The sequence below is a fragment of the Geotrypetes seraphini genome, chromosome 19, assembly GCF_902459505.1.
Source record: "Geotrypetes seraphini chromosome 19, aGeoSer1.1, whole genome shotgun sequence".
In the NCBI taxonomy this organism is placed as follows: Eukaryota; Metazoa; Chordata; class Amphibia; order Gymnophiona; family Dermophiidae; genus Geotrypetes; species Geotrypetes seraphini.
Genome location: NC_047102.1, coordinates 17249277 through 17262622, shown reverse-complemented (window position 1 = coordinate 17262622; position 13346 = coordinate 17249277). Strand labels below are relative to the sequence as shown.

The 13346-nt window shown below is 48.8% G+C and overlaps 1 protein-coding gene across 1 annotated transcript in view; it reads left to right on the top strand.

The window, feature by feature from the left end:
• The window catches only part of CTR9 (CTR9 homolog, Paf1/RNA polymerase II complex component), a 56436-nt gene that overhangs the window by 31818 nt on the left and 11272 nt on the right, over window positions 1-13346 (top strand). Inside the window, exons 20-22 of the mRNA XM_033928632.1 lie at window positions 2240-2375; window positions 4659-4796; window positions 12229-12374. Of these exons, the coding sequence (XP_033784523.1) occupies window positions 2240-2375; window positions 4659-4796; window positions 12229-12374 (420 nt within the window). The remainder of the gene's footprint in view (window positions 1-2239; window positions 2376-4658; window positions 4797-12228; window positions 12375-13346) is intronic.

Here is a 13346-nt window from a genome sequence, read left to right as displayed (position 1 = left end):
TTCGTATGCTGACTCGGCAAATTACATCACTCTAAAAATCGCTACTTCCATGCTCTGCCTTCTTTCTTCCTCGCGCTGAGAATTTCGTGTTTTGTGTGTTTGTTATTTTTTCAGAAGGGAGTGTGTGTGGAGTGAGAAGGATAGAGTGAAACAATTATCCCTCAGAGGACCCCCCCTCTGTATATTGCAAGATGATTGACTGGTATGCGCGGGCCGCCCATTGCTGCGATGTCTTGTCAGTCACTGCTCCGGGTCACTGTCATTGCTTTCCGATCCTTGCCGGAGGCGTGTGCACGTGTCTCCCACCTCTCTCTGGGAGCGGACAGTGAATGGAGCCGGCCGCGGATTAGTGCAGAGAATGGATCGGGGGGCTCCCACCGCCGGCCTGGAGGAGAGAATGGAGAGCAGAGCCGTCCCTTTCCAGTGCATTCATGTGCAGCTGAAAGGGGGAGCGCCGTGGGGCTTCACGTTGAAAGGGGGCCTGGAGCACGGGGAGCCGCTGATCGTGTCCAAGGTAAGCAAGAGGCGGGGAGACAGTCGTTGGTGCCGGCCCGTGTACTTTCCCACTGCTCAGGAGCTCTTTTAAATCCCCGTAGTAGTAAAGAACAGGGGAACGGGTTTTAAAGACCCCCTCGCCTTGTACCTTCTTGCAAACACCTCATAACTTTTTTTTTTTTACCCTGAGATTATTACTGTACACTACTGCCTTCGCAGTTTCAATAGTAAAAACGCTGACTTTTACAAAAAAGCGAATATATTCGCATCCACCGCGAATACGGAGGGAGAAGTGTACATCTTGTTTGAAAAGAACAAAGAGATCTCAAATTAATTGCTTACTAGAAAACCATGCAGCATTATCATATGATACAATTCTGTTCGGGATGTCAATGAGAACAAAAAGTCAAATTTCATCAAGCAATAATAAACTTTTATTGATTTTGACAGGAGTCGCCATACAACATATCACCAGTAATTGGAAAAATTACAATAGGCTTAACTATACATTCTGGTGGAATTTGTTATGTCATATTTATAAAATGGAAAGAACAATTGCCATACAAAAAGATTTTAAAAAGATTTGTGGGCCATTGACAAATTATTGTAATGAATAGACATAATTTTTCACTGAAAGTACATTTATAAGTAGGGGAGGGGGGATGGTAGAAAGTTCTTTTAAAGGTTTAATCAATAGATAAGAATACTATATTTAATAAGAACATAAGCAATGCCTCCGCTGGGTCAGACCTGAGGTCCATCATGCCCAGCAGTCCGCTCACGCGACGGCCCAACAGGTCCAGGACCTGTGTAGTAATCCTCTATCTATACCCCTCTATCCCCTTTTCCAGCAGGAAATTGTCCAATCCTTTCTTAAACCCCAATACCGTACTCTGCCCTATTACGCCCTCTGGAAGCGCATTCCAGGTGTCCACCAGGTTGAGTAAAGAAGAACTTCCTAGCAATTCGTTTTGAATCTGTCCCCTTTCAACTTTTCCGAATGCCCTCTTGTTCTTTTATTGTTCGAAAGTTTGAAGAATCTGTCCCTCTCTACTCTCTCTATGCCCTTCATGATCTTGTAAGTCTCTATTATATCATGAAGGGCATAGAGAGAGTAGAGAGGGACAGATTTGTGGGAAGGGTGGGTGGGGAGGGACTAAATTTATGTATGTAAAATGACAATTGAACGAATTTCAAGTGATGTGTAAAAGTTTCAAATGATGTAATATTGTGTACTTGATGTAAGATGAAAAAATGAATAAAGAATTTGAAGAAAAGAACAAAGAGAATAAATTTGCTGCAGATAAACTTCATCACTAGACAAGCAAGTTAGTTGCCACCTTTGTGATTATATTGTAACTGAATTTCCTACAGCTCTTGGGTTACCTAGGGGCAGGCTAGTGCTGCTTCCTACTACAGTATACTGTAATGAATCTTCCTGCCCATGTCCGCCAGCTGTGAACAGAAAAAGAAGCCCCCAACCCCCGCAGCTGGTGGCTATAATCTTAAATGTATCGGAAGGCGGTATAAGCGGACTCCTCCTGAAATAGGCAAATGTCAGCTGTTAAATCTTTCTTCTAAAGTGGATATTTCCTTGTGCATTGGGCCTTACGTGGGCTTGTTATGGAAATGTATGAATCCAGTTTTGGTGTAAGCAGATGTTAAACAAATTTCCAGTGAAGACGTTCGTTTGCCATTTTGATATAATGGTGTATACCACTTCTTTCCCCACTGGCACGAGCAGGCAGTGCTCGGATTTGCTGAGCCAGGCACAGTATCACGTGGCTCGTGCTCGCAAGCAGGATGAAGAGGAGAAAGAACTGCGGGCCAAACAAGAACAAGAAAAGGAGATGCTGCGGCAAAAACTCATGAAAGAACAGGTTTCTTTTGCCATCTTTTTTACTCTTATATTGTTATGAAGGTGTTTGCAAACGTTTTATTTATAACTGTCTGAAAAAAGCTATTTCACATGAGGGAGGGTCCATCATATATTGATACATTCCTCTGCTGACTATAGTTAAGGCAGAAAGAGCTATATCTAAAAAAAAAAAAAATATTTTTGAATTAAATATGTTCCTTTCCTACTAGATCTGAGATAGATTCTGTGCCATGATTGAAAAAAAAATGCAGCACCTTCTGTGATATATTTGTGTATACAGTATTTGGAAATCACTGCTTTACTTAATGTGCATAGAGATTCATAACCGCGGGATCTGGATAGTCCCGGTTGACGTCCTTAACCACCCCCACCCCTAAACCCAATGCTCCTCCAACATTCAACACACACTCAGTTATGGAATAACAGCAGCAGCTCTATTTATTGAACAATAATAATAAACCGTATAACTTAACATAACATTGCATATATTAGCATCAATTAACAAATTAATCATAAATTAACATCAGCAAGCTCATCCCGAACTACCAGGTGTACATTTCAAGATATTGCTCTCGACCCCGCCACATACAGCAAGAGTCTGAGGGGTGGCATGACCACATGCCCCTTTAACTGGCTCAAATGACCCCAAGGCACGGCTCCCAGCCGGCCCACTGCTCATCGCCCTAACACCCAGTAGCTCGGGAGACCCGCCCTCCCGAGCTACCATCTCCGCCATACAGCAAGGGCGGGTGGGAAAAAGCCGCCTTGGAGGACCCTGGAAGGAGCCGAGTCCTCCAAGGTCCCGGCTTTAAAACCTCGCCCCTGCGCCGTCACTCCTCACCTTCCTCCAATCCGCTAACCTCACTGCTGCGAGAAAAACCCTCTACCCAATCCCCTTACCTTAACACCCCCCCTCCCCTCCCCGCCTGCTTGTCTCGATGGGCAACACAAGGGCCTCCCAGCCCCGTGTTACTCTACGCCCGTCGAGACAAGCTCTCGGGCTACATTTTTTATTATTTTTTTTTTAATGTAGCTTTAAATAGTAAAACAGTTTTCTCATCTTTGTTGTCCAAATCAGAACAACATTTTATTTTTTCTTTATTTGCTTTATTTTTTCATTTTTTCCCTCCTTCCACTTCCTTTCATCTCTCCTCTTCTCTGTTTCTCCTCTTTCTTCCTTAGGCTCTTCCAGTTCTACTGATCCCAGTTCCCACAAGCTGCAGATTCCACCTTTTCATCCTGTCTCATCTAAGTTGCCAGCCTCAGCCTTTCTCTTCCCTTCTAGTTCCAATGTTGACTTCTTCCTTTTTCATGTTACCCCTATCCTACCAGCTTTTTCCTTTTCCTCTAAGGCAGACACTGGTTATCTTTTTTTTCTCTATCCAACCTCCAGCTATCTGCTGGCCGCTCTCTCCTTCCTTTCCCCAGTGAGATTACAGATACCACCTTTGTTTTTTCTCCCCCCCCCAGCCCCCATTCCAAACAGATTAGGGGTAGGGAACTCCGGTCCTCGAGAGCCGTATTCCAGTCGGGTTTTCAGGATTTCCCCAATGCATTGAAAGCAGTGCATGCAAATAGATCTCATGCATATTCATTGGGGAAATCCTGAAAACCCGACTGGATTACGGCTCTCGAGGACCGGAGTTCCCTACCCTTGAACCAGATGCTAGTTTTCATTATTTGCTGCAGCAGCTTGGAAGCTCTTGCAGCCTCTAGTGCTAAATTGGTGAAAATATCAGAGATCTGGAGAGAAATTTAGCCATTAAAGTGTGTGGGGGTGGGGGGCAGGGAAAGTGGCTGTCAATCATTATAACCCATGGATAAAAATCACCACATACATGGGTGTCATTGATGATCAGATTATCATTTTCAGCATTCAGGGATATCAGTGGTTAATAAGGTGTTAAATGAAGTATTGTGGGATATGTATAATTTTTGGAATTACTATTTGTAAAAATGGGGAGGAATTTATAACTTCTGTTTATATATAATTTATAATATATACTGATTATAAATTAAGTTTTATTAATGATAGATACAATGATATATAATAATTAATTATATTACTTGTGAATCAATTATTGTAAAAATGGAAATTAATAAATAAAAATTTAAAAAAAAAGAAAAAAAAAAGAACTCAGTGCTTTTCCTTTTAAAGTCTGTAATATAACAGTACTCTTAAACATAATGAAAGAAAGCTTGAAAGAGAACACAAACCCCAATCCAGCAGAAATATTTTAAAGCTGCTATTTGCTACTGTGTTGTGTTTACCGTACTAATTTAGGAAGAAAAGCGCCTCAAAGAACAGGAAGAACAGAAGAAGCTGTTGGAACAGAGAGCCCAATATGTGGAGAAAACCAAGAGCCTTCTGACATTCACAGGAGAAGTGGAAGGTCCAAAGGAGAAGAAGAGGGGAGGAAGGGTATGGCATGGACACCTACTGGTTGATATCTTATGAAATTGTTGATCATGCAGTTTTTCTTGTTATTTGTTGGCTAGAAACTTCCATTAGGTGAACTAAGCCACTACTTATCGATCTTTGTTGCCATGACACCTTGATTGTAGCCAAATAAAATTGTGTGACCCCCCCCCCCCCTTTGAGGTGCAGAATAATGATGGAGAACCCACTTAGGTCATGACCACAAATACAGGTTTTGTGATCCCATGTGGGGTCCCGACCCATGTTTTGGAAAACTCTGAACTAGATTGTCACTTTGAATGCCAAGAATGGGGAGTAGGGAGGGTGATAAATGGCAGTTGGCAGCCAAAGCATTCCTTCCTCTCACCAATCAGCAGAGGGCAGAATAACTGGAACTAGCAGGCAGGCTAACAGCTAAACAAGGAAATGCTGAAGGCCTGCTGTGTCTGCCTTCAGCACATGCATATGCCGAGGCTTCATGCTTCCTTGTTGTTTAGCTGTCTTGTCTGCTGAGCTCTGTTCTACTTCTGCCATGGTAAGGGATGAGGCGAAGGAGAAAAGGGAGATGCTGGGTCACCAGATTACAGGGGGAACACGTGATAATGGATTGCCAAGGGAGAAGGGAAAAGGAAGGGTAAAGAATGCTGTTCCAGGATGGGAAGGACAGCAAGATGATAGACTAGGCAGGGAGAGGGGGCTGCTGAACTGGTGGGAGGCAAGATTGACTTAGAGCATGCATTGGCCCTGGTCATAAGAGAAGAAAACTTGGTTCATTCTGTCATAGTATGTTTAAATGATTTTTATTATTCCAGCAGTAAGAAGCAAATACAAACAGTAGTACCATTCAGGAAATAACATTTTCAACAATATAATCAGTTCCCCTCCCCTCCCCTCCCCAAGAATCCAGTCCAACAGCTGAGAGTGGGAATAAAATCTTAAAGATTCAAAAGTCTACTGCGAGCACGCGGTGTGAGGTCCTGCCAGAAGTGCTCCCACTCCTGACAAAATTTGCGACCCGGGCCAAGAGTCAAGTCTCCCACCATGCGTCTCTCCAGTGTTGCGTGCACTATCATTAGGGATCTCCATTGTGCATATGACGGGGGATCACGGGAGAGCCAGTTGGTGAGGATGGCTTTTTTTTCCCATCAAAAGGGCTCTGGAGATAAATGCTGACATTCCCCTGGGTTTGGGCGAGGCTATATTATAAAATCCAAATAACGCCCTCGGTTGCGGAAGCCATCGCCTTCCCCAAAGCGATGTGGTATATAGGCATTCTGTCATAGTATAGAAAAAGAAATCATCAGTAGAAATTTTAAATTAGATGAACTGTTGGCAGTGTTAGTTAAGCTTACCCTTAAATGGAAATTCATCCATGCAATTGAAATTCACGTTGAAGAATTTAGCAAAGTGGCTAAGTAGAGATGATACCTTTTTACACTTTAAGTTTTAAGATGCCGGCATTAAGGATTCCTCCAAATTCTATCTTCTGGCAGTGGCTGTAATTAGAACAGAATGCTCTAGTTCAGCTGGTAAACAATTAAGCTTCTTTAGCACTCTCCAGACCAGTAGAGGTTAACTTTACGATTGGGTATATATCTAATCATGACCAGCAGGTGGAGACTGAAAACAAAACTTTGGGACAGTATATCCTAGCCCCTCCTCTCTATTTCCCTCAGTCTTCTTTCAGTCTCCAGCAGGTGTTGAGTGATCTGTACCCATCTCCCTTGGTAGGGCTGTTGGAATTTGTTTAGGGGTTTATTGTCCCTGTTTTTAGCCGGACGGAGCTTGGACGGACTCTGTTTGGGGGTTCGTCCGACCTCGGGGGTGTCAAACCCGGCGGGTCACGAGCGGGGTCCCTCCCCCCACTTCCTCCACCTCCCCATATTTTTTTAGAGGAGCCTCAGCAGTAAGCCTTGCCCCCTAAATCAAGCAAGGCATATTGCTTCGAGAGCCTGTGGAGTCTGTTCTGTGAAAAAAAAAAAAAAAAAAAAAAAAAAAATCCTGAGGTAGTGCTGGTCTGGAGGGTTGTATCCCTTTAAGAAAACTGTATTTTACTGTATTTTTTCAACTAACCGGCACTTTTTTACAGCTAGGTCGCGTATGGAGCAATGAGCACTTCTAAAGGGAAAAAGTGCTCATTGTGCTCCAGACGCGAGGCACTCGCGGCCGGCCTGTGCAAGCGGTGTTCAGGCCGGTGCGGTGGAGGAGCTCCGTCGGCAGCGGCTGCAGGCGCCCAGAGCTCCCCGCCGATGGTGCCTCGCGGGTCGGCAGGGAACGGTGGAGAAGCCCGGTCTTCTCCGTCCGCCCACGGAGGGATTCCCCGAGCCGCCGACGGTCGGGTTTTAGAGGATTCCCTCTCAGCTGATATTTTGACAGCTGATGCCGGCTTGCCTGTTTTAGCGGCTGAGACTCTTCAGGTCTCTCAGCCGCTGCAGGCTATGGAGGGAGCTGTTTTGGCGGGAAAGACGCCATCTTCTCTGTCTGGCCCCTCCATTTTGTCTTCCACCTCAGGTGACCTTCCCCCTGTTTTGGCTAAGCAGGGGCAGGTTTCTGCTGGGTCCCCTGCTGTGGCAGGGAGTCCCTTGGGACCCTCGGGGGGTTTTTCCCCTGATTTTTTCTTTTCTTTATGCAAAGCCTATTTTCAGGCGGCTGGGGGTCCCGGTTGCGCCCAGGGGGTCTCGGGGGGTGGGGTTTCCTCCGCGCTCCCTGCGGCTTTGCCTCTCTCGTCTGACGTGACGTCCCCTCCGCCGCCTCTCTTGTCCAAGCGTCCGCGGGTGTCGTGGGACGAGGATTTGTGGTCGGAGGAACGTGTCGGTCTGGAGGAGGACCTGGACCCTTCTGAGGAATTCCAGGACCCTCTGGAGGGGACGGAAGCTGGCGGCGGGTTGTCGGGTTTCCCGTTCTCCAGTGACGAGGCGTCCGTGGTGCGCCTTTTTCAGAGAGATGAGCTGCCTGACCTTATTCAACAGGTTTCTTCGGCTTTGCGTTTTGAGGACGCGCCGCCGGAGACTCCGCGTGTGGGGGACCCTCTGTTACGAGGGATCCGTTCCGTTTCCCGCTCTTTTCCTATGCATCAGGATATTCGGGATATTATTCTTGAGCAGTGGAAAACGCCGGAGACGCCGTTTCGGCTGGCGCGCAGCATGGCTCGCCTGTATCCCATTCCTGAAGGGGATCGGGCTACGTTAGCTTCGCCAGTCGTGGATGCGGTGGTCTCGGCTATTTCCAAGCGGCATACCGTGCCTGTTGAGGGCGGTTCTGCCTTGCGGGACTCTGAGGAGCGCAAATTGGAGACCATCCTTAAGCAAAATTTTCAAGTCTCTGCCTTTGGGGTCCAGGCGGCTATTTGTGGGGGACTGGTCGCTCGCGTCGTGTTTCGGTGGGCGGAGCGGGTCTTGGATCGAGAGTCTGACGACTGGTCTCTGGTGGATCAGGAGGTAGCGAAGATTGAAATGGCTGCCTCATTCCTCTCGGATGCTCTGTATGACTTGGTGCGGATCTCGGCTAAGTCCATGGCTTTTGGCGTGGCCGCAAGGCGTGTGTTGTGGCTGCGCGCTTGGGCGGCGGATGCTGCGTCCAAAGCTAAGCTTACTAAATTTCCCTTTCGGGGGTCGTTTTTATTTGGAGAGGACTTGGATAAGTTGATTCAGACTCTGTCGGACTCGAAAGTTCCCCCGTTTGCCGGAGGACCGTGCCCGCCCGGCGTCTCGGGGTGGTGCGGCCCGGGGGCGTTTGCGGGAATTTCGCAAGTATCGCCCTGGGCGTGGGGCTGCTTCTTTCCAGTCTCCGGGGTTTTCCCGGGGTCGGTTCTTCCAGCGCATGCAGCCCTTTCGGGGGGCCCGTCGGGGGGCAGGGAATCCCTCCGCCGGTTCCCCCGCTTCCCGTCCTGCACAATGACGCCTTGCCGGCGCCCCCCTTGGTTCCGGTGGGGGCCCGGCTGCGCGACTTTTTTCCCAAATGGGCCGAGATCACGTCCGATCAGTGGGTCCTGGAGGTGGTGCGGGACGGTTATGCCCTGGAGTTCGCCCGCTCTCTGCCGGATTTTTTCCTCGCTTCTCCATGTCAGACTCCTGGGAAGACGCTGGCGTTTCGCCAGACCCTTCAGCGCTTGCTAGATCTCAGGGCAGTAGTTCCGGTGCCCCCCCCGGAGTGGGGCACGGGCAGGTACTCCATTTACTTTGTGGTGCCCAAGAAGGAGGGGACTTTTCGGCCCATCCTCGATTTGAAAGGGGTCAACAGGGCTCTCAAGGTTCCCTCTTCCGTATGGAAACGCTGCGGTCGGTCATTCTGGCGGTTCAGCCGGGGGAGTTTCTCACTTCTCTCGATCTGACGGAGGCCTACTTGCATGTTCCTATTCGGGCCTTTCATCAGCGTTTCCTGCGCTTTGCGATCTTGGGTCGGCACTATCAGTTCTGTGCGCTTCCCTTTGGGCTGGCCACGGCTCCCCGGACGTTCACCAAGGTGATGGTGGTCGTCGCGGCAGCCTTGCGGTCGGAGGGCATCCTGGTACACCCCTACCTGGACGACTGGTTAATTCGGGCCAAGTCGTTGCAGGAAAGCTCCCGGGTTACGGCTCGGGTGGTGGAGTTTCTCCGGTCGCTGGGCTGGGTGGTCAACCTTTCCAAGAGTCGGTTGGTTCCGGCTCAGCGTCTGGAGTACCTCGGGGTGCTGTTCGACACCTCCTTGGGGAAGGTCTTCCTCCCAGAGGCCCGGGTGCGCAAATTGCAGTCTCAGATTCGCCTGCTTTTGGCGTCCCGGTGTCCTCGGGCGCGAGATTTCCTCCAGGTCCTGGGGTCGATGGCGGCGTCCCTGGACGTGGTGAGGTGGGCGCGGGCCCACATGCGTCCTCTCCAGTATGCTCTGCTCCGGAGGTGGTCTCCCCAGAGGCACGGGATGGATGTTCCGGTTCCCCTGCGAGGCTTGGCGCGCTGCAGTCTGCGTTGGTGGCTCCGGACCCCTCACCTAGTTCAGGGGGTGGGTCTGGATCTTCCGCAGTGGACGGTGCTCCTTACGGATGCGAGTCTCCTGGGTTGGGGGGCCCAGTGCCTGGGTCACTCAGCTCAGGGAACCTGGTCCACGGAGGAGGCCTCCTGGTCGATCAACGTGTTGGAGACCAGGGCGGTCCGGCTGGCGCTGTTGGCTTTCCACTCCCTTTTGTTGGGCAAGTCGGTCAGAGTCCTGTCGGACAATGCCACGGCGGTGGCTTATGTCAATCGTCAGGGGGGCACCAAGAGCACTCTGGTGGCGCAGGAGGCGGCTCGGCTCATGGTTTGGGCGGAGTCGCATCTTCTGGACCTCTCGGCCTCTCACATTGCCGGGGTAGAAAACGTTCAGGCGGACTTCCTCAGTCGTCACTTCTTGGATCCGGGAGAGTGGTGTCTCGGCGCCGAGGCGTTTCAGTTGCTAGTGCGTGCTTGGGGGCAGCCCCTGATGGATCTGATGGCTACAAGTGGCAACGCCAAAGTACCCCGCTTCTTCAGTCGTCGCAGGGACGGTCTGGCCGAGGGTCTGGATGCTCTGGTCCAACCGTGGCCAACGGAGGGGCTGTTGTATGTATTCCCTCCTTGGCCATTAGTGGGCAGAGTACTGCTTCGCGTTGTTCGCCATCCGGGGCTGGTGGTTTTGGTGGCTCCGGATTGGCCTCGTCGTCCGTGGTATGCGGATCTGGTGAGGCATCTGGTGGCGGATCCTCTTCCTCTGCCTCTCGGGTGCGATCTTCTGACGCAAGGTCCCATTCCCATGTTCGACCCGTCTCCCTTTTGTCTTACGGCTTGGCTCTTGAAAGGGGCCGCCTGAGTAAGAAGGGATATTCCGACAAGGTGATCTCTACACTTTTGGGGTCCCGGAGGCTTTCTACCTCTCGGGCTTATGTACGGGTTTGGCGTCTTTTTGAGGAATGGTGCCAAGCGCGGGGAGTGGTCTCCTTTCGCGCTTCTCTGCCTAACATTCTAGAGTTTTTGCAGGATGGCCTGGATAGGGGCCTGGCCTGGTCTTCTCTTCGGGTTCATCTGGCGGCCCTGTCGGCTTTTCGGGGGCTGGTGACAGGTCAGCGTTTGTCAGCCATTCCTGATGTGATTCGCTTTCTTAGGGCGGCCAAGTTGCTCAGGCCTCCCATAAGGCCCTCGATTCCCTCTTGGGATCTCAATCTGGTTCTCTCTGTTCTAGTGCGCCCTCCTTTCGAGCCGTTGGATGGCTGTTCGTTGAAGGACCTTACGCTGAAGTCGGTCTTTTTGGTGGCCATTACTTCCGCTAGACGGGTGTCGGAGCTACAGGCTTTCTCTTGTAGGGCTCCCTTCCTGGAGTTTTCGAAGGAGCGGGTTGTTTTGCGGCCTGTTCCTTCCTTTCTGCCGAAGGTAGTTTCTCCTTTTCATGTCAATCAATCGGTGGTCCTCCCGGTCTTGGGTAGTCGGGAGGGTTCTTCTGAGCAACGTCAGCTGCGCAAGTTGGATGTCGGTCGGGTCCTCCATGCTTATGTGCAGCGGACCCGGGATTTTCGGAGCTCCGATCATCTCTTTGTGCTTCTGGCGGGTCCTCGTCGGGGGGCTGGCGCTTCTAAGGCTACTATTGCGCGCTGGATCAAGGAGATGATTGCTTCCGCTTATCTTCTGAGTCAGAAGCCGGTTCCGGAGTTTCTCAAGGTTCATTCCACTAGGGGTCAGGCGGCTTCTTGGGCTGAGTCGTCGCTCGTGCCTCCGGTGGATATTTGTAAGGCTGCGGTTTGGTCCTCCTTGCATTCATTTGTTCGGCATTATCGGGTAGATGTTCAGGCGCGTCGGGACGCGGTGTTCGGTGAGCGTGTTCTGGTATCGGCCCTTCGGGGGTCCCGCCCGTGAGAGGGACTGCTTTGGTACGTCCCAATCGTAAAGTTAACCTCTACTGGTCTGGAGAGTGCTAAAGAAGGAGAAATTAGGTTCTTACCTGCTAATTTACTTTCTTTTAGCTTCTCCAGACCAGTAGAGGTCCCCACCCTGTCTGTTGTTGTTGTTGTTGGGGCTGTTGCGCGGGCAGTTTTTGGTTTTTGCTGCGGGTTCTAGTATTTTTCTAGGGCCGGGGAGAATTGAAGAACAGCGGCTGTGGCTCGGCTGGCTTAGCTGGCGAGCTGTGGGGACCTTCTTCCTTCGGGAATTTCTCCTCTGCATTTTCCAACAGCATTTTTGGGTATGTTATTTGTTACTCCTTTCGGAGTCTTGTTTTTTCTCTCTGTTGTTTTCCAGTTCTTGGTTCTGCTTGGCTATTCGGCAGACTGAGGGAAATAGAGAGGAGGGGCTAGGATATACTGTCCCAAAGTTTTGTTTTCAGTCTCCACCTGCTGGTCATGATTAGATATATACCCAATCGTAAAGTTAACCTCTACTGGTCTGGAGAAGCTAAAAGAAAGTAAATTAGCAGGTAAGAACCTAATTTCTCCTTTACCCTGTTGTGTGAATTCTTGCAGCGTTCCAAGAAAATAGGAGAATTTGAGGAGTTTGTTAACGATGACTCTGATGAAGATTTGCCAAAAAAGAAGCGGAGGAGGAAGGGCAGTGGGAGTGAGCAAGAGGGTGATGAAGGCGGAGAGAGAAAGAAGAGAAAGAGGAGAAGGTGAGTTGCTCCAATCATCCTTTTTCTTTTCATTTATGGAAGATCTTTATTAAAACATGACGAAAACTAGAAAGCCAAAGCAACAAATAGCAGCTGAGAAAAACAATCAACAAGTTAAGCTTTAGTAACTTTCAATTTGTTAAGCTTTTAAACACAATTATTCCCCCTCGACAAACACCTATCAATATGACATCAGAGCCAGTCTTGTCTTTTTTTTTTTTTTTTTTTTTTTTTTTTACTGCACTGTTTTGCCGTGGGATTTGTTTTTCCTCTGGCTTATTGCTAACAAAAATGTATTTGAACTTCAGAAATAATCATGTGCAATGCCAACAATTCTTGCACTTAAGTCTGATAATCTTCCAAAACTATTGCCTTCTTATTTTCACAAAAACAGCCATGCTTGATCTGCTTTAATTGAATAAGCTTCCTTGTATTTTTCAGTGTTTACTAATCGGTCTTAGTTTTAAATAGATTGGAGCACTGTGCCACATTCAACACGTTTTAATACATCTGTGAAATGGGGTCAGTGAGTTGGCTTCATTTTTGGAATTTTCCCTTATACGTATAGTATGAAGTCCAGCTTGGGTGGTACGAACTATTTGTTCTACTAGTGATATTGACTGATATACCATATTTTACTGTGATTTCATTTCATAAAGTAGCACTATATAATGATGCTATCTTGGTAGATGCGTGGAACAGTCTCCCGGAAGAGGTGATGGAGACTGACTTCAAGAGAGCATGGGATAGGCACGTGGGATCTCTTACAGAGAGGAAGAGATAATGGTTACTACGGATGGGCAGACTGGATGGGCCGTTTGGCTTTTGTCTGCCATCATGTTTCTGTGTTTCTCTAACTTGTGGGCCAGTTATGCACAAGAGCCCTACCAGTTTTTAAGAGAAGGCATACAAATACTTCCCTTTTGAAAAAAGTATATACCCACAATTTAATCTACTAATTACTACTACTAC